The sequence below is a fragment of the Triturus cristatus genome, chromosome 6 (assembly GCF_964204655.1).
Source record: "Triturus cristatus chromosome 6, aTriCri1.1, whole genome shotgun sequence".
NCBI classification, from domain to species: Eukaryota; Metazoa; Chordata; class Amphibia; order Caudata; family Salamandridae; genus Triturus; species Triturus cristatus.
The window spans coordinates 1396173601-1396193810 of NC_140589.1; the positions used below are offsets into that span (position 1 = coordinate 1396173601).

Here is a 20210-nt window from a genome sequence, read left to right on the forward strand (position 1 = left end):
TTTTTTGGCTGAATTGATAACCTCCTCTAAAGTGGGATCCCCATGAGACACAGGCATTCTTGGATTTGTTTATTGTTCGTCTCCGCCATAAGTTGGTCACATCTAATTTCTTTAGTAGAGTTACCAAAATTGCAAGTATTACATAAACTTCTTTTGGTTGTCAACAATTCATTAAAAGTTTCTCTGTCCTTCTGCTTCCTTGTGTAAAAGGGTACCTTTCTAAGGCTGTGTTGATGGTAGTTTTAAATCGTGTTTCTAATATCAACACTGCTTCTTTTTATTTGTCATACTTAGGATGGTATTCTAGGGATTTTGCTTTTATAAGTGATCTGAAGATTTATTACCCTTTGAGCGCAGTGAGAGTAGAATAATGCATTTGCTTCTTTCAGCTGGCATTTTGTATGCATCTGTTGCAGTTAGATATGCAAGGAAATAATTTTTTTATCTTTCCATGGTAGTGGTTCTTCACCTTTGGTCTGAGGAATTTCTGTGGTGAGTCTAATTGTATGTTACATGTAACTTGCTCAGTGAAAAGATAATGGCTTGAAGTATGAGGTAACTATTGAGATGTGTAAAGTACTAAAGTTCAATATGATATGAATGAAAGAAGTAGAATTGGAAGTTATGTACCCTGAACATTTATTAAAAAAATGGGAGACCGATCTGTTTCCACACAATGTTTTGTAATAATTAATGAATCTTGTATAGCTGAAGCTTATTCAGTATTAAAAGGCAGGTGGCATAATGTTGTGATGTGGAAAGACACTCAGAATGCCAACTCTAGATTCTGGAATACATCATTTCCATTGGGAGCAATGGTACACAAAATGGTGCTCTGTCTGTGATAACAAGGCTTGGAACGTCATAAGGCTTCTGACTAGAAGTTAAGCTGCCGAACTAAGAATGTTCTGACAGGCGTTTCCTGCCGATTGTAGGCTAGACAAAGGACGCAACTTTGATGTGGCATGCAGTGAGCTCCACAAATACAGCTTCAGCAGAGAGGGCAGGTTTCCTTTTCACATGCCTCATGGCGGCGGGCAGTAGAGAAAGTACGGCACCAAAATGTGATGTCACTCGGGGCTGCGGCCCTACATTAACCCTGGGCGGACAACTACGCTACGCTCGCGTAGTTTGCTTAGTTTTATGCTACTTTGCGCTACGCGAATTGCACGTAGCACAGTGCAAAAACGCGTAGCGTCGCTGGCATTTTTTGCTCGGTCGCAGTCCTCAACATCAAGTTGGCGACCGCGAGCGAGCAAAATGACATCCCGGCGAGACTTTTTCCTTGTTCGCGATCAGCAACATCAAGTTGCCGATCGCGAGCGTGGAAAATAAACCTCCCAGCGAGATTCTCAACGCGGGGAGGTCAGGTTTCTCATTGCTAGTGGTCGCGTAAGCTCGCGACTGCTCGCGATGAGAAACTACCAGTCTGCGTTGAGAAAGCTGCCGCTCGAGTAAAAATCTACACGAGCGGCAGAAAACGACAGCTTGCACTGTGCAAGATGCAGTTTTCAATCATTGCACAGTGCGGACAAGCATCCGGCACTGTGCAATCATCGCGAACAACGCAGTTCGCATAGTGCTACGCGTATCTCGCGTAGTGCAAAGTGCACTTCGCGTAACTACGTGTAACGCTACTATGCGAACTACACCCAGGGTTACCCAACATCAGACTTGATGGCAAGCAGAAGCAGCAGATCCTTGTTGCCAAGATCGATGTTACAAAGTGGAAGCCAGTAAGACATTAAGAGATGAGGTGGCTTTATCCAAATGATAAACATCTGAGGCTGGAATCGGCAAAGCTGCCTCAGCTGTCTTCACAAGAATGCTCACACCTCAACATTTTGAGAGAGTTCATTACTGAGGGGCTAGGGGAAACGAGGTAAAAGAGCGAATGAAGAATATAACAAACTGGATTTTATTTTACTTGTGTTCAATTGAGTAAAGTGCTTTCTTATCTAAGGTAATTATGTCCGGTGTATTCTGGCCCTTTCAATAGGTATATTCTTAAAAACGCAAGTAATGCCCTTTTTCCAGCATCAGAAATGGGAATTCTGAAAAAAAGTAAAAGGATCTGGCTTGTTTAAATGACTGTTGAATGTTCTGTGGTTTTCCAACACATTAGTATTACTATGTCTCAACGATCCACCACCTAGCACTTACCAGGATCTGAAGCCCATCCTGGCCTTGATATGGTCAATTGCATGATTAACTACCAGCAGTGACTATACACACACACACAGTGACCCCGATCAGGTCACTATCCATCCATCTGTCTGTCATCCTGGCTGGGTCTGTTTTCTGCAGAGCATCACCCCATTGAGAGTCAAATCGAATGGGTCTGCCCTTCCTACCACCCTTTCGACAGCACTACTCTTCAGTGTTTTTTTCCTGGTAAAAAGTATCTTCATTTGCAAGCGTTGGTCCAGGTAAACATCATGCTGTTGTGTCCAAGTGACAGTGTAATGACCATTTCTCACATACATGCATTATCAATTGCTGGCAAGACGATTCACCCCAGCTCTGGCAGTATCAAATGAAGTGTTGAGCCATGAGGGCTGGGATCTCTGGAGGTACAGAAAAAAACCAACAGACCGTCCTTCCATTAGTCAGTTCTGAGGGTAGGTGGATGAAATCATTATATGTTAATTAAGTTTGGCATGTAGCTTGTACACTACTAAGTTTGGATGTATACTGCTACCATCCTTCTCATAGAAATTGTAAAAACTGTGCACAAGAGAAAGAAGGAGCTTCTCAAATTGACAAAGGGGAAATAATTATTTTTCTTTTCAATGGACATGCATTTTTTTCTGATGTATACCTTTTCGTGCAGATTCCTCAACTTACGATTGCTCACCTTATGAATATCATTCAGGTGCCAGATTGGATCCGAGCAATTTCCCCAGCAATAGCATGCAAAAGGCAACTTTCTCATTTAAGCCCTCAACAATGATAAACATTTAATAATATAGCCTCCAAAGAGCATGGCCAAGATGGAGTCCAAGACATCGGCCACATGAAGCTTCTGAGTATCTGAAGTGTGTCTCCACTATGGAATAGGCTGCTACCCCTAGGCATGAGGATAGTGAGAGTGTGGAGAAATGGTGGAGATGAAAAATTGAAAGCTGTATGTTTCACCACAAGATCTGTCCTCCTGGCCGCCATATTGTAGTAGACTATAACCACACATGGAGGAGAAGGCTCACTGGCAGTGAAGTGATGGTTTTCGGGAGGTATGCAGCCACTGTTGCCTTGTGGAGCACATGCTGAGGTGTTCCCTTGTGACAATATCTGAGATGTATAGCTTAGCTGTGTTAGGAGCGGAGAATGTTTTATTAGAAGTGGAAGTTGTCTTACCAGTGCGCTGCTTGGTTGTTCTTGGCACACTGTGAAAGCGACATCCATCTTAAAGTGACAATTATGCATATACATTTAACATCCCTCAATAGATACATTAAAAAAATGGGAAGAAAAAGAAACGTTTTCACATCGAGGAAGCCCTATGGAAAACATATAAAGGATGAGGACGACAAGTCTCAATTTGTATATGACACTATTGAGAATTATTATCCCTGCAGTTACAACTCTAATTTAACTGAAGTGCTCCAGACGATTGATAAAAAAACACCTCCTCCCTGAATTCTAAGCTTGACACCATACAGGGAACAGTACTGGCATTTGAGGACTAAGATTCCCAATTGGAGAAGTTGGTCAGTGCCCTGCTTAACAATAAGAAGAAACCACAGAGACATATTCGAGAACTTCAAAATGGCCTGCAGATCACCCAGAGGTGTGACCACCATCAAATATCACATAAGTTTTTGTTATGATGTAGCCTTTCCTATAGGAGATGATCCTTGCAGCTGGAATATCCTTAGTGTTTCTTACCACTCTGTTAGGAATATAATTGTGGACAAATGGCTCTAGTTGTGTACAGGATTGTGCCTATTTTGGTGATAATAAATGCATTAGATCAAAACTAAGCCATCTTTTAGGCCTTTGACACGAAGCAGTGGAATAAGTTTTCAATTTACCTATGCTATTTCAAACTGGTAATCTGCTAAAGTGATTGACAGAGTTATTCATTATCTGCAGTGTTACCACAAAGTAAATACCTGAGACACTCTATAGTCTGTTGTTACTGTTGGGAAATGTTGTTTTACTGCTATGTGTTGATGAATTGTTCTTGCTCTAATAATAGTTTCCTATTCAGTATTTTATGTTGCCATTTTCCATTCTTGAAATGTCAATATTAATTACAATTTGAAATTCCTATTTACTAATGACGTTTGTTCTTTTGTAGTTTTATCTCATAAATATTTTACTGAAGAATGCAAGAGAAGAGCCAACTCAAAATGCAAGGTATGACATTTGTTTGCAGAACTTGCTATGTGACACATGCAAGATTGAGGTATAAACAAATATCCCTATGTTTCATACAGTCACTGCTTAGAATAATGTATCAGACTTGAAGAAACATTAGAATAAAACATCTAGAATGTTTAATGCACATCACTTTCCAACTGCCAGTGCAAGAAGGAAGACCGCTACTTAATCCTGAAGTCTTAACGTCTTTATTCTAAAACATATTGTTTATAAGTTCTCTTTTTTGCAAAAAACAATTTTTATTGCTTTACACAGTCACAATTACAGTCATCAATTATCATCGTGCCGACAGTCATATCCAGCTGCTATGAACCAATGCATAACCTAAGCTAAACCACAACCAACTAGCAATTCGTTGTCCGTCAGCACTCCCATATGCATATACACCCTCCCCCATGTCAGTGTGCCAAAATACCAGGTATAAGGATAATTCTCTCTTTTTAAGTTGCCGTGTTATTGGTTGCGGGCCACTCCCTACCCCCACAGTCAGGCTCAGAGCTGTAGGGAGAAGTGGGGTACTCTTGCCATCGCGCGTGTGCCACCAAGTACCTCTCTATGACTGCGCTTCTGCAGGTTGCTCCAGTGTTTCATCATCCTCAACCACATCCGTCCCCCACCCTTGGAGCTCAACCACTAGTGCCTCCCATACACGCGCCATGTCCAGCGCCTTTTCATCGTTCCCCCTTAACATTGTTTATAAGTTCTCTTTTATGTTTAATTTTTAAATAACATACCTGAATTTAAAGAAACCTTCGAAGGGGTCTAGTGAGCCTGTTTGAAGGTATAATTTGGTACTTTTGTTAGTAATGGCTCTCGGTCCTGATTTTCATCTGGCTCACTTATCCTGTGAATAAAAATGTTTTCCATTTGCTCACAAACCAATTTAAGAGGCACTGGTAGTGGGAACAGGACATGCCTAACATTTCATAAATTAGCAGTGGAAGGTGAATAAAAGAGAATGGGGTTTGTCTCATCCAAACTAGTTTCGCTCTTCTCATGGCTGTGCTTCCGCTTTCTTTTGTAAGTGTATAACTTATGGGCATACTCCCACCATCCACTGACAGAGTTGGAATAATTCAGTTGTTTTTCAAAGCTTTTTGTTTTGTTAATAAAACAAAATGGCATATCTGTAATGAGACCTTGGTATGTCGGTGCCATTTTCAAATTATCCATCTTCCATCATTGACAGTGGTTTTATAGGAGCTAAACCATGGAGTTCTTTCACTGTAAGCAGCTTGAGCAGTCAAGGAGTTCTGCCTCAACGGGCATCGGAGTTTTTTTTTTTATTGAACATGGAAATTGGGGTTAATGAAATGTTGGGTTTTATGTTAATTGTGAGATTTGTGCAGCTGTTTCTGTCGTATGTTTCCTGCATTACCCATTGTAGTTTTCCCTATGTAAACCTAACTGTGCACGCGGTAGGCCGCTATTATCTTTTTGCCCACGTTTCTATATAAACATGCTTGCCTTTGTGCCACATTGAACTTTCACATGGAACCTGCATATGTTTTAACGTTCTGTTCTTTTCCTGGGATTTAGTCTGAGTACCACCTAAAAAGATCAAACAACAATGTCCCTTGTTATTCGTTCAGGCAAGACACTAGCACCTAGACATAACACAAGAATACAGCTATTGTTTTTGTGCACACATATGTTATCATATAGATGAATACATGAGCTACATACAGACATATGGAACGAGAAGTATGAGACAAGAGCACTGTGTCTTCTGAGAAGTAGAGCATCCACATGTGTATGCTAAGGTACAGGGTCTGCCGATAATAATTCCAGAGATCTTTAATATAATCACTTCGTTTTAGTAGAACTGGAGGGGGGGCTGGTTACTCTGCCCTATAAAATGACATAATTTTTCATGGTATTTGGTTTATTAATCATGCTGATAGTATTTTTACTATTCATTTGTTTCCTAATTGTGGCTTGTAAACTGCATTTCAGAGCACGATAGTTTGAATAAATATTCTAAACTTTCCTCATGTCTCCTTTTTATCAATCAATACGACTTTATTCGACAGTTCTGTCATAAAAGCTTGTAAAAAACATCTAGCACCAATTTTACAAACGGATATGATAAAAATGAGACAATAAATACAATTATTTACATAATAAAAAAACTTGTAAAAAGATATTAAATAGAAGACTTTTGTCGAATAATACGGTCTGGGTACAAGCCCTCAGGCCAACACTGTTATATAAAATGCGATACATAGTATGAAATACCTCCGCGTCCCCAAGATTCTCAACTGAAAACAGCTATCTCTTACAATATGGATAGATGTTGCTTTAGGGCCTTGGCTCGAATGGACCATGCCCAACCTAAAAACTTAGCCAATGCTATAGCAATGTGGGGGGACGGGTCTGTTCGGAGAACTCGAAGTGCTTATATAGGGATAACCCATACCCTTCGAGGTCCAATATAGATGGGACAGAAGAACAGCAGATGACTTAAAGATTCCTTGATGTCTGGACACCATGGGCATTCTTCTTTTGGGGATCCGACCCAGCTACTTGTAAACGACCTTAAAGGGAGGGTGCCAGCCCTCAACTGGAAATATAATTTCCTATCGTGGGGTTTGGTGATCACATCCCAGTATTTTTCTAATGCCGGTCTTTGCTTAAATTCTAAAAATTGGTCTGTTCGGTACCTTGTTGATCTACTCGTGCAAGCCTCTGCCATTACCCAATCCCAGTACATGTTCTTCAGGATTGTTTTTTTATGGGAAAACTGAATTTTGAGGATCATTCCACAATTCACTCAGACCCATCTTCACAAGAAGCGATCTAATCTCTTTTAACCAAGAGATTTTGTGGAAGGTATCGGCCACCATTACATCCTTGAGACCATCCTTGAGACCATTGGTGTATTGTTCTAGCTCTTCTGTGCACCATAGTCTTCGCCAATATAATAGTGGTCGAAGTTTTGCAAAGTCGCTTACAGCCTTCCTACCCAAATCTAAACAAAGGGGGTGCATTGGGGTACTCACTGGGACTCCAACCACTTTACGTAGAAATGAGTTCTCTACCGCGGTCAGTTGGTTCAAATTTGCGAATCCCCAAAGCTCTGCTCCATAAAGAACAGAGCTCAAAACCTTTAGCCCGTATATTTCTAACACCGGGGCAACGGGCTTCGTACTAGAGGTTTTAAATTTCCCCAGAAGCGCTCCCACCTGTTGTTTAAATTTAAGAGTAGTCAGACTGAGTTGGTATTTCCAGCCCATATCCTTCTGTAAGGATACGCCCAAATATGTAAAAGCATTTACTTGCTCAAGCAAAACATTGTTCATGCTGATTTTGCCCCTGAATGATCTATGTTCGTTGAATGACATGAATTTGGTCTTCCCCGTGTTTATTTCTAGGCCACGGATTCTACAGAATTCTTCAAACCTCACTAGAGTTTTCTGTAGACCACTGGGTGTCTTTGAGATTAATAGGGTATTGTCCGCAAACATGAGAACAGGGATGTAACCTCCTGATAATACTGGGGCGTCGGAGGGGGCCTGGGCCAGGAAATTGGCCACCCCATTGACGAAGAGCGAGAACAGGGTGGGTGCCAGCACACAACCCTGTCTCACTCCCCTAGCAACGGGAAAGGTCTCCGTGACCTCGCCCCTTGCTCCCCACCGCACCCAAGCATAATTATCCTCCTGTAAGCGGACGATTAGGGACAACAACTCCAATGGCATACCCAAATCGCCTAGTACCTGCCACAGCTTACAGCGTGGAACAGCATCGAACGCTGCCTTCAGGTCTACGAATACTGCATATAATGCTCCCCTACCCAATAAGACAGTCTTCCAATAGATTGTCACAAAACGGAATATCTGATCTATTGTACTTGTGAGGGGGCGGAACCCTGCCTGCAAAGGGGTGAGTATATGATGTTCATCTATCCATAGCTGGACTTTCTGCAGAATCAACAGCCCTACGACTTTTTGCATGGAGTCTATAAGGCTGATCGGCCTGTAATTACCTGCCACCGATTTGTCGCCCTTTTTGTAGACCGGAATTATTTCCGCTCCCTTCCATGATGGCGGGATTGGAGCACCACATGCGACTGTGTTAGCAATAATTTGTATATAACTACACCACAGCGATTTATTATTCAAAAACACATCAGCAGGTACACAATCAGACCCCGCGGCTCTACCAGGTGTCACTGTGTCTAATGCCCTATTCACATCACCCATAGTAAATACCCACTTATTAAAGGGTTTGTCAATAAAGGGTCTACTATCTAGCTCATCTGATGGTAATGCGTACTGGGGTTTGATGTACTCCACCCACTGTTCCTGAGCTACATTATTCTGAGGGGGATCTGGGCATTCACCCTTTGCCCATTTAAGTTTATCCCAGAATGCTTTTGGGTTTTTATCCTTGCAGGCTTCTAGTAAATCACCCCAGTTATCCTGTTCCCACTGTTTTTTAGCAGCACCAACGGCTTTCCTATATTTGTTCCTTGCCAGACGTACTCTGCCCCCAACTCTATATCGTAGTGCAGTACCTAACTCAACTCTAGCCTGGCGACAGTCTTCGTTGTACCACCTATGGGGTTTTCTTATATTTGGTTTCCCAGACCTACCACATTTAAGAAAATAAGACTTCAGGCGATTAAAGAGGGCTATATGCTCCTCCATCACCATCGTCTTCCATTCCTGGCTATCGTCTTTGGCACCCAATATACCCATGGTTATACTTAGCTCCTGTTCCATTTTGGCCGTTATCTCTGGGTGAGCGACTATGTAATTCCACTTAAGGTGGCGCATATCATTACAAACCATGACATCTTGGTTTGCCATGGTATCCCTAATAGGGATTGCCTTACAAAACACCCCAGCCAAAGTCATTATAAGCGGATTATGGTCACTTTCGACTCGGTTGACTACAGCCATGTCGATGAGGTACTGCCACAGATATAGACTAACCAGCCAATAGTCTATGCGACTTGACGATGACCCATTATCAAAAGTTACAACCCCGGACCTATCAGAACGGGTTTGGCCATTGGCCGCCCTCAACTGCAGGCCCATACAAAGACCCTTTAAATGGATAGCCGCCTCTGTCCATCTTTTTATCGGAGGGATTTCAAGAGTAGGTATTCCCCATTTACGGTCCTCCTCTTCAGTTAGACTTCCATCCTCGGAACCCATTGGTTCAAACGTAGTATTAAAATCTCCCCCAATTAATGGCCAGACTTCACTAGGCGATGATTCTAACAACAGTTCTAATGCTACCACCACCTCAGAACGACACCCTCCAGGAAGACCACGTGCATAGATGTTATATATATCTACTCGTATCCCTGACCCCATCTTCACTCTTACAGCAAAGGTATCACTACTTGCTGTGGGTAACTGGGATACGGTGCAGGCCAGCGCCTGCCTAACCCAAATTACTAAACCACCCACTGGCCGTCCCCTATCTTTCTTTTCTGCGGGGATATAGAAATTCAGGTAACCCTGGCGAAAGACGTGATGGACTGCCCACGTCTCCTGGAACAAACAGATATCATGACCCTCAATAAAATCGGCCCACTCATCCTGTGATATCTTGGAGCTTAAGCCAGCTATATTCCAGGACAGCAAGGACAAATTACTCAAAGTGGGAGCATTAGAAAAAGGAGGGTTTTCTGTGGTATCCACACGGTCCATAGTATGGGACCGGGCAATACTATTGTTTATCCCTGGTACTGTTAGGGGATCCAGCTCAGCCACCATGGTGTTAAGCGGTGGGTTAGCATTCCCAACCTCAGGATCTAACCGAGGATAGAATACCAGTTTCCCCCCTAGAGATTGGTCAGAAGAGCCAGTTGAAAGTCCTTTTTGACAACCCCTTTCTATCCCTACGCCCTCCATTGCCAATATACTTCGACCATCCGTGTTTCCAGCCTGTGCCTGGGGCAAGTAGCGTCAATCACAGTCCTCTAGCCCTGAAAGAGCATCGTACTTGTTCCTAGTTTCTACACCCCATAAATTTCCTGTGGCGTCCCCTCCTACTCGTAGACGATCATGCGCTATGGGTATATTCCCCTCTGAGTAAAAATAATCAAGGGGAACAGCATTTATTTGGGGCCTAGGCCTTTCCTGCACCCACCCACATATATGTTCTACGGCTCTGATGTCCTTGAAATTGATTACTATACAATCACCCCTCACCGACTTTTCCCTACCCCCTACCCACTCAACCCTCCGGGCAAATAAGATCTCCGCCACTGCCGTAAGGGGCAGCGGGCGGTTAGCATTCAACCACTGGATGCACTTTCTTTTTAGAGCAGGATAATCCTCCCATTGACCGGTCGTAAAACTGGTACCCCCACTAATATTACCACGTATGGTGCACATGCCAGGGGGAGGTTAATACGTGATAGGATTTCGCGCTGTCGGTCACTGGGGGGTGTAGAGTTTATCTCGGGAGGGTTCGCAATTACGGTAGTGGTGCCACGACCCTTTCCCCTTGGGCATTGTTGGGATGCTAGGACTCTTCTAGTTAACACAGGGCCGCTATCCTGCCCTTGAGGATCTAAATGGGATGCCTGAGAATGACTATTACCAGACAGTCCTTCACCAGGGGAAGCTGGGATCATCCCATCTACGGGTTCTGTCATTCCTCTCCCCTGCTTTCCTATCTCCTTCTCCAACCCCTTTGCTCCCAAAGTAGCGGGCCCTCTTCCCTGGACCCTCGCTACTTCTGCCTCAAGGATACTCAATCTAATATCTATTTTATCCAGCCTGTCATATATAGGGGCACAGGATTTAATAAACAGGTTTTCCATTTTGGCCCACATATCCTCTCCCCAGCTGAATGATGTCTCCTCCCTAGAACTTAATGTTTGGGCGGTCGATGTCTCCTCTAAGGGAGCAGCTTCGGGATTATTATCACTGGGGGACCATTATCGTCCATTTCCGGGTTGGGCTTCTTCGCCTTCGCCTTCCTTCCCTTTTGTTGCGCATCTGTCCGTTTCCTCTTAATGTCCTTTTTGTAGCTATTTTTAATAGGGACGGGTTTTACACTGTGGGTATGCGTGCATCTCCGCGTAGGCTCAGACAAAATGCTGCTATCCACAAGATTAGTTGTTGAAACTCTCTTTGTGCACCCTTCCGAATTGGATAAACTAGACGCAACCGCTATACTAGCGTGTCCTGGGGTAGCATCGTCCTCTACGTTCAAAGGAACAACAGGGGTATCATGGGGGGACTTTGCCTGGGCTAGATTACCCAAAGAAGATAGTCTATCAAATGTGGGGTCCATAGAGAGTCTCTTTTCCGTCATGGTTATTTCTCTCTCCAAAGCCGATGATGCACGTGTAATGAACTGGTCTAAGGTGCCCAACACAGAGCCCCCAGTAGGTTTCCTATGTTTGGCCATAGTCTAGTGTGCACATAAACAATATGGTGGGTGCCGCAATGTGCTAATAACAATACGGAAATGGCCCGGTGCGCAACTATGGCCTTACGCGCCAACAGTGAGGAACTGACCTTTTTCGGCACTCCACAGAGAGGTGGCCCGTCCTGTCCTCCTGCCGGTCTCCAACAGGCACAAACGGGCGCTTCCCGCGCGGCAGGGGACCTACAATCCTTAAGTACAGCCCGGGCGCTGCCAGATGACGTCTGCGGCAAGCGCCCGGAAAGAGGAACGCTGGGGAATGAAGTTCCGAAGGCCGTGGCAGTAGAAGGTATTTACAGTCCAAATACTTGAACCCCCAAGTAAGGCCCAATAGAAGGTCTCCTCTTGAGAGTGCACCAATCAAAAGTCCCGCTAAAAAGGAAAATATTAATGAGGCAAATCTTTCTCCAAAATGTAGAATCACAGATCCCAAAAAATTCAAAGCCATACGCCTGCCAGCTTCCAACTCCTTGTCACAAGAGGAGTCTTCAATAAAGTTTTTGTTTAAAAAAAAAAAAAAATGTATGAACAGCTCAGTACTGGCTTTCGTGATTCGAATTCTCTCCACCAAACAATCTCTCTGTGATAGCGAGAAACAATATAGCAAGTAGCCCGAAATAAACCATCCGTCCTTGCCTTTGATGCAGAAAGCAGCGCGTGTCCTTTCTTGCTACAATTGTTCGGAGGCAGGGAGAAAACGCGAGTGAATTCCGTCCGGAAGACAGTCGGCACTTTGAGGAATTAGCACACCAGTCAACATGCCACTAAAAGTTCTTGGGGGTCCGGTGTTGATGTCAGTTTCCAGGAGAACGAAGAGTACGCGCACAGCGCGTCTTAAAGGTTCAAAACACTCGAGAGTTGAAACACCCGGATTCCCTTTCACAGGCAGCGGCGGCCTCTGCTGTTGCGTCCTCGCAGAAACTCTGGTCAGTAATAAGGGACTTTATACAACGGTAGATGACACTATTAAAGTTGATCTGGCCTTTTTATCACATTGTGGACAAGTACGAGTGAGAGAGCGAAAGGGTATGTCCTGTTACTTTGATCCCTGAGAGGGTCAAGGGTGTTGTATTCTGGGGTGCCCATTCACTTGTTTATTTGGTTGGTTAGAAGGGCAAATGAGGAACTATAGCTAGTCCGACTCAACCTCATAGACACTGGGGTTGTATGGTGACTCAGTCCCTACATACTGATGTTCTATGGTCCCAAGCATAGTTCTGTTCCAGAGGAGAATACCTGCAACACTGCAGTTGCAAGAGCGCTGGAAACCCTTTATTTTCGGTTTTACCATTGATAGAATTATTGGTTCCCATGGACTGAGAGTCACTGAATCGGTGTTCTTTGTCTCAGGACCAGAACTTATTAGGCAATTTATGCCTTGAAGTCAGACGCATTACGGTATGCAGACCCTCGACAAAGCATCTGAGGATGAAACTGTTCACGGAAGGGCAGAAAGGGTATGTCAAAGACATGTTGGAAAATGTCATACTCCCAGTAGGGTGTTTCAGGTGAAGATGGTCAGGGAACCTCAGCGTAAGCGGTACAATATAAGTGTTACACTATTTAAGGGATGAAAGTGACAGCGTTAGGAATTTGGGCCTGACTTGGGAGGTAGTAATCATATTACTTCAAAGTGTTGAGGCAGGCAACAGAGCACCCCAAAAAGAGGTGCACTGGCCCCTCCCTACAGTGTATGCATTTACCTTTACCTGCATGTCTGTTGCTGAAGGTGGAGTTGCTGGGTATACAATGAGCTGAATTAGTACCAGGTACACCCTTTTGATTCCATGGTTGCTTAGACTTCTGAGAACATTGATGTATTGTAGTTCGAGGTGGAGTCTAACACTGCTTGCTCGAGGTCCAGCCTCACTATTCGTCCAAGATGAACTGGGAGGAGGTCAACTCTCAATCTAGTTTACCTAGCTTGGGTCCTCTGGTGAAGCATCTTTCTCTTAGCAGACATGGGCTTGTGCTTACTTTCAGGAAGTGTTGAAGATGCATCATCCCTGTTTCACTTAAGCATTTCTGGATCATCAGCAAAGAGACAGAGTTGCAGTATGTAGGCCCAATGTCTTTAACCCTTTCGCCGCAGCGCTGGGGAGTGCGGGGGGGCAGCGCGGTGGCGCTGTGCTCATGACTGAGCCACTCCGTCATGAGCCACGGTTGAGCTGTGCTCATGACGGAGCGGTTCCGTCATGACTCCGCCCAGTTGCGTTGTCCCGCCGCACAGGCGGGGAAACAGCGCCGCGTGGGCGGAGCGGCCGCCAGCGGTCGTGGCATGACGGAACCGCTCCGTCATGAGCACACGGCAACCGTGGCTCATGACGGAGCGGTTCCGTCATGAGCGGGGAAGGGGTTAAAGGCTGTACAGATTTGTATTGCAGGGAAACTTTAAAAGACTTATTCGATTTGAAGATCATGTGCCCAACCTCACTACTCAAACACATATACTTAGGGTGCGCGGCATAGATGCTGGCTTGTCCTCTAAGGTAAAGTAGCTTAAATGTGAACCTAAATGGTACAGGAGCTTTAAAGACCAAACATCCTTTCACTCCATGCCTGATATACACAGGGGGAAAGGGAAGAAGGGCCTTCACTGCCTGCCTGCCATAGACAGGAAAGGAGATGGAATAAAGGGCCTTCACTGAAGCCCTACAGTGTACTAGGCAGGAGAGGAAAGTAAGGCTTTCAGGGCAGGCATACACATACAGTGTAATGTTATATCAGTCGCTTGTATAGTACGCAGTACAGGCCTAAAATCAAGAGAGGGCAGGGAAGATGGGACAGAAACTCCAGCACAGAAGAATGAAGGGAGTAAAACACAAGGAAAGTGCGTTGGTGAGAAGACTGTATTCCACAAATGCTTGTATCTCATTAGACAGAGCAATAGACCATTGTGCTTAGCCTACCTTTGTTATCTGGTTGGTAAGGAGGGACAGTGTGAGAGGCAGCAGAAGAGATAAAGTTGAAATCTGGTGTTCGAGTTATGGATGATACATCTAACCATAGGTACTTCATTTTAGTGTTTTTTCATTTTAATTCATTTGTGTAAGTAAACTTTGCATGTTTTTTGTGTTTCGTTTTTTTTTTAATAAAACTAAAGTATTACAGTTGTCATACACAATTCATGAAATATCTCAAGGCCTTCATTGCATTCCCATTAAACCAATAACCTGGGTTGTCTCTTGATATCATGTTTATCGCTTCTTAAACGATACCATTTAGAACATTTGGTGTGAAATCCAAGATTGCATTCCAGGCTCCAACCATTAGGAGGCGAGGGTGAAAGGAATAAATCCTCAAGATGTACTAATGAAAGAGAACTCAAATAGATCCCTCTCAAATCTGTTATGGAGGACACATATTAATCGTATCTGTCAGACGTGATTGTATGCCCAAGTTGTACCTTTATGTTGTTTTCCTTAAAACAAAAAGAAACATTTTTTTAAAAAAATGAAAGACATACATCTGTTCAGCAACAAATGGGGAACAGGCCTGAGCCATGGGCACAGTGTAGTACTGCAAAGACTCAGTTCTCATCTGCATCCTGGCTTCCTGCATGTGACTTCAGAAATTACTGTACCTCTGCAGGTTGAGTAAAACTATACTCTTTTTATTTATATTGTATTCTCGGTCTTGCTGGGAACAGCAATGCAGCTGTCATACCTTTAGCTATCACCTCTTTTTTGATTTGGTTCAGTGCCTGTTTCCTCTGTAGGATCTTCCTGCTGAGATCCAGAAACACTTGAACTTTTAGTCCCTGTAGACTATGCTTCGATTTCCGAACCACTGCTCTCATAATTTGCTTCCGCTGTGCCAGCTGGAATGCTCAAACAACTTTGTGCCCGTTTCATGTGATCCAGAAGACCCTTTGTGGGCGGTCATATGACTCGGGCAAAATCTAATTCAGTAGAGGGTCCAGCAACTTCATCCTGAGGAACTCTTTTATTGTAAGTGTAAAGTGGTCCTCCCAACATTCTCCAATGTTTCTACTTTGGTGTCCAGTTGGTCAGTGGCTTCCATAGCACACTGCTAAAAAACATTCTCAGAGTGTGAATTCAGCTTTTATGTTGACCCTGTCATCTTCCATCGCTGAAACTCTGAGCCACTATTCCCTCTCTTTGGATTACTATTTCTTTCACACACCATCCAGAGCTGAGATCTAGGTTTCGATCACTACCAAACGCACCGGTGCTTATTTTGTAAAAAAAAAAAAAAAAAAGTAAATTCCAGGACACTTCTCTATGGACTACTACAGATTGCACCACCCATTGCCCCTGCAAGCAGTACCATTGCCAGTACCAACACAACTATTAGACACCACACTCCTACAAGTGTGACAATTACGATTATTCCAGACCACACAGGTATAAAAATGGCATAGGCAGCAGGTATTATTCATATTTAACATATATTGAACTATCAGAAAACTGTTGTGTTCATCTCAAAAGTATACACACACTGCCAGCATGTAGCGGGCTGTCATAAGAGCTGGTGGTGAAAATTAACTGCCGATTCTGAGCACCAGAGACCACTGGCTCAAATTAAGCACTGAAAAGCGTTTATAGGTCTCTAGGTCTTCACCTCCACCATCTGCACCCAGAACTCCTTTGAAGCTACCTGGCCTGTTTTTGAAAAACTTATATTTTGTCTCTTGGTATCCCCTGTTTAGCTTCCTTCATGCACACTCTACTGAGGTTTTGTCTCCCTATTGAATGCCCAGTTGAACAACTCAACTCTCAGTAACTCAGTTGGGGATTTGGGTTCTCTCCAGCACAAGCTCCTGCTCATCCTGCTGGGCTACACTCTGCTGACGCTGGTACTTACCTGAACAGTGCAATAAGCATCAGCTCCTCCAATATGGACACCCTCCTTCCTACTTTGTGGTGCCACTGTTTTATTGCTGACATGGGTCTCTTCACATTTGCAATACCATCCATTGGAGGGCTATGTGCCATCGCCTCTTCCCGCTAGTGTTCTGGTCGATGTAGTGAGACCTCTGAATCTGGCACCACTGCCATTTTCAGTTTTGAATGCTGTTTGCTATGGGTCTCTCTGTTCCAGAGGTCTTTGCCCAAGTGGGCCTCCACTAGCAACATGCTGTGCATGGCCTTCAGCCAATTCTCTGCAGGAAGCTAGACCACACTGCGCACAGCCTTCCACACTCAGCGAAAGTTGACAAACCCACCATGTACAGGGAACCCCTATGCATACACAGTTTGGCCAAATGTCCTGGGAGTAAGTAGGGACAAGTTCTCTTTTGGAATATTAACCAGGCGGGTCCCCTTCTGAACCGCTTCTCCAATTTAATGAAGCACTTACTGATGTCTTGCTTGGACCTGGTCCAAGTCCAACACAGGGGCTCCTGTGAACAGGACAATTGCCTACCTCCACCTTACCGCTTTAGGGCACCCCAAATTACTCGTAGAACACCCTACCCTGGAGAGCTTAGTGGTCCAAGCCGCCACTTCACAGGTACATCCTGGCACATTCAAAACTCACACAACAGAGGAAAACTACCAAAAAGGGGTTGTTCTGTTCCCCAAACTGGGGAGCAGGAAGAAACACAAAATTCTCCACCTACCCTCAATGGGGTAGTGTGTCTTACATACAACCCTACCAAACACTAGAACTGGGAAAACAAAAAATGTCTTAGTACTGCCCTCACACACTTAAGTGTCATGCTTCATCATTGGGCCGCATCATACATCCAGGTGCAGACCAACACACTGGATGTAGCGCAAATTTTTTGTAAAGATATGAAGAATAGTGGTGAGGGTAAAGTAAAATAAAAAAAGACACAACGAAACACAAAAGTGTAACACAGATCAAAGGGAAAACAAATCTTCCCCTAAGAGAAGGGACCAATAGAGGTGCAGATACATATATTTAAAACTGCCTAGCGGTTAACTCTCAATTTTGTATTTTTTGTTAACCTCTGGTAGGATTAAAACCAACGATATGGGGTATTAAGGGAAGGTAATGACCCTTCTATCCCCGCTGCAAATACCAACATGTTTCTGCCAGCTTTTTTTGTGCCTAGCCAGGTCGCTCTGGCATTCGTCAGGGTGTTGGTCCCTATTTTCTGGTCTTTACCCCTATTCGGGTGTTTTTTACCTTTTTACTTTGTGTGTTAGGCACTGTCCCAACGTCGCTATCTCTGGAAATTTCCAAGAGGAATCATATTTAAGAGTTTACGAATATTATTCTAAACCCGGGACCTTGGGGGGTGGTGCTCTTGTCGTCATACTTACTCCAAAGAGACACTGTCTCCGATGTCCCCACAATCGTCCTCCGCCGATTCCCAGCCATTCCACTAGGTCGGGATTCCAAGAAGCACAACAATTTACTCAAGAAAATGTTTTTTTTCTCCAGCCTGGCATCGATATCCGTGAACACTGCATGCCTTTGTGGCTGCTATTCCTATGCCCTGTGGGATATGGTTGCTCAGGGCTCCCAACGGTCCCGGAAGAGGCCTGGCCCGTGCTGTTGCCCATGGGAGGGATGTGGCTAAGTTCACTAATAGATGTGAACTAGACACCACCACCTCACTAGGCAGAGTGATTTCATCAATCGTGTCCCTGCAACGGCACGTGTGGTTGAGGGCTACTGGCTTTTCTGGGGATGTTGAGACATCACTCCTTAACATGCCCTTTGGCTCCTGTCTCTTCGATGACGAAGTGGATTCAGCGCCGAAGTACTTTAAGGGACAGTAGGGCTGCGTCCAGGTCCTTGGGCCGTTCCATGGCCTGCATCACCCTCAATCCTCCGTCCGCTCCTTTCATGGTCACAGAAGGGGCATACAGCCGCCTCCTTACCCACTCAGTGACGACGGCTCACAAGTTTTCCAGTCTCTGCGTTACCCTGGATGAGGTACCTACTGGCCCCATGGGTAGAGTGGCCAGCTGTCTGGTCAGTCCACCACTACACCAGCAGCTGCAGCCTCCAAACTCTTCTAGTCTTCCCGTTTACCATCATGGGCACCCAGTGGGTGGCAGGATTAGCCATCACCTGCATTGGTAGTCCATAATATCGGGCAGGTGAATTTTGCAGATTGTCCAAAGAGGCTGCTCCCTCCCCTTCGAGACTACCTCACCCTCCATGTCACCTATCTCTTGGCCAAAGGAGCCATATAGAAAGTGCGGATGCCAGAAGTGGGTCGTGTTTGTTATTACCGCTACTTTCTGGTGCCCAAGAAGAATGGAGGCCTTCGTCCTATCCTAGACCCACGCTCTCTTAACCTCATCCTCAAGGAGGAGAAGTTTGAAATGCTCACTCTTGCTCAGGTCCTGTCTGTCATGACCCAGGAGACTGGATGGTGGCTTTAGACTTGCAGAATGCATATTTCCATATTCCCGTCCTGCCTGCCCACAGGCGTTACGTGTGGTTCACGGTGGGCCACAAGCACTTTGTTTTCTGTGCTCTCCTTTGGCCTCACCAGCACACCTTGGGTGTTCACCAAAGCAATGGAGGTGGTTGCAGCTCATCTGCAGAGATCAGGGATGCCAGTTTTCCCCTATCTAGACCACTGGCTGTTGAGGGCATGCACACACCAGACTGTCATCTCTCACCTCCAGACTATGGTGGACCTCCTAAATTCGCTGGGGTTTACTATCAATGTGCCGACATCACACCTGACTTGCTCTCAGAGAATCCCTTTCATCTGTATTTGCTACATTTGGCCAAATCTGGCCTACAGTTCTCCTCCATAAAGGTTCATGTAGCAGCTATCACTACTGACAGAAAGTCTCCTACACAGGTTTCTTTTTTCCAAATCCCTGTAGTTAACGATTTTCTTGAGGGGATGAAAAAGGTTTACCCACCGATTAGGTCTCCAGCTCCACCTTGGGAGCTTAACACAATTCTGGCTAGATTGATGGGTGCACCTTTTGAGCCTATTCACAAGACTTCTCTACAGCACTTGTCATGGAAAGCTGCTTTCCTAGTCACCATCACCTCTGCACGCAGGGTTAGCGAGATCCAGGCCTTGTGTTGTAAAGAATCTTATACTGTTTTTCATGCAACCAGAGTGGTGTTAAGAACCCATCCGAGTTTTCTTCCTAAAGTGGTTTCGGATTTCCAGATCAATCAGGTCATCGCTCTACCCACTTTTTTTCCCAATCACTCAACTCCTCCTGAGAGGTCCCTTCATTCTCTGGACCTTAAGAGAGTTCTGAAGTTCTACCTGGACAAAACAAAGGGCTTGAGAAAATCAGACCGACTGTTTATAAACTATGGTTCCATAAATAATGGTTCTGCTGCTTCCAAAAGATCTATCTCTATGTGGATTGTGTCTTGTATATCTTGCTGCTACCAACTGGCCAACAAAGCCCTCTCGGTAAACCTAAGGCCCATTCTACCAGAGGAAAAGCCTCTACCATGGCTCTCCTCAGGAATGTACCTTTTGCACAAATTTGTAAAGCAGC

At 44.6% G+C, this 20210-nt stretch overlaps 1 protein-coding gene across 7 annotated transcripts in view; it reads left to right on the forward strand.

The window, feature by feature from the left end:
• RALGAPA2 (Ral GTPase activating protein catalytic subunit alpha 2) overlaps positions 1 to 20210 on the forward strand; it is a 1855355-nt gene that overhangs the window by 993564 nt on the left and 841581 nt on the right. For all 7 annotated transcript variants that reach the window (XM_085612413.1, XM_085612412.1, XM_085612410.1 and 4 more), the window contains one exon: positions 4304 to 4362. In XM_085612413.1, coding sequence (XP_085468539.1) covers positions 4304 to 4362 — 59 coding nt within the window. The remainder of the gene's footprint in view (positions 1 to 4303; positions 4363 to 20210) is intronic.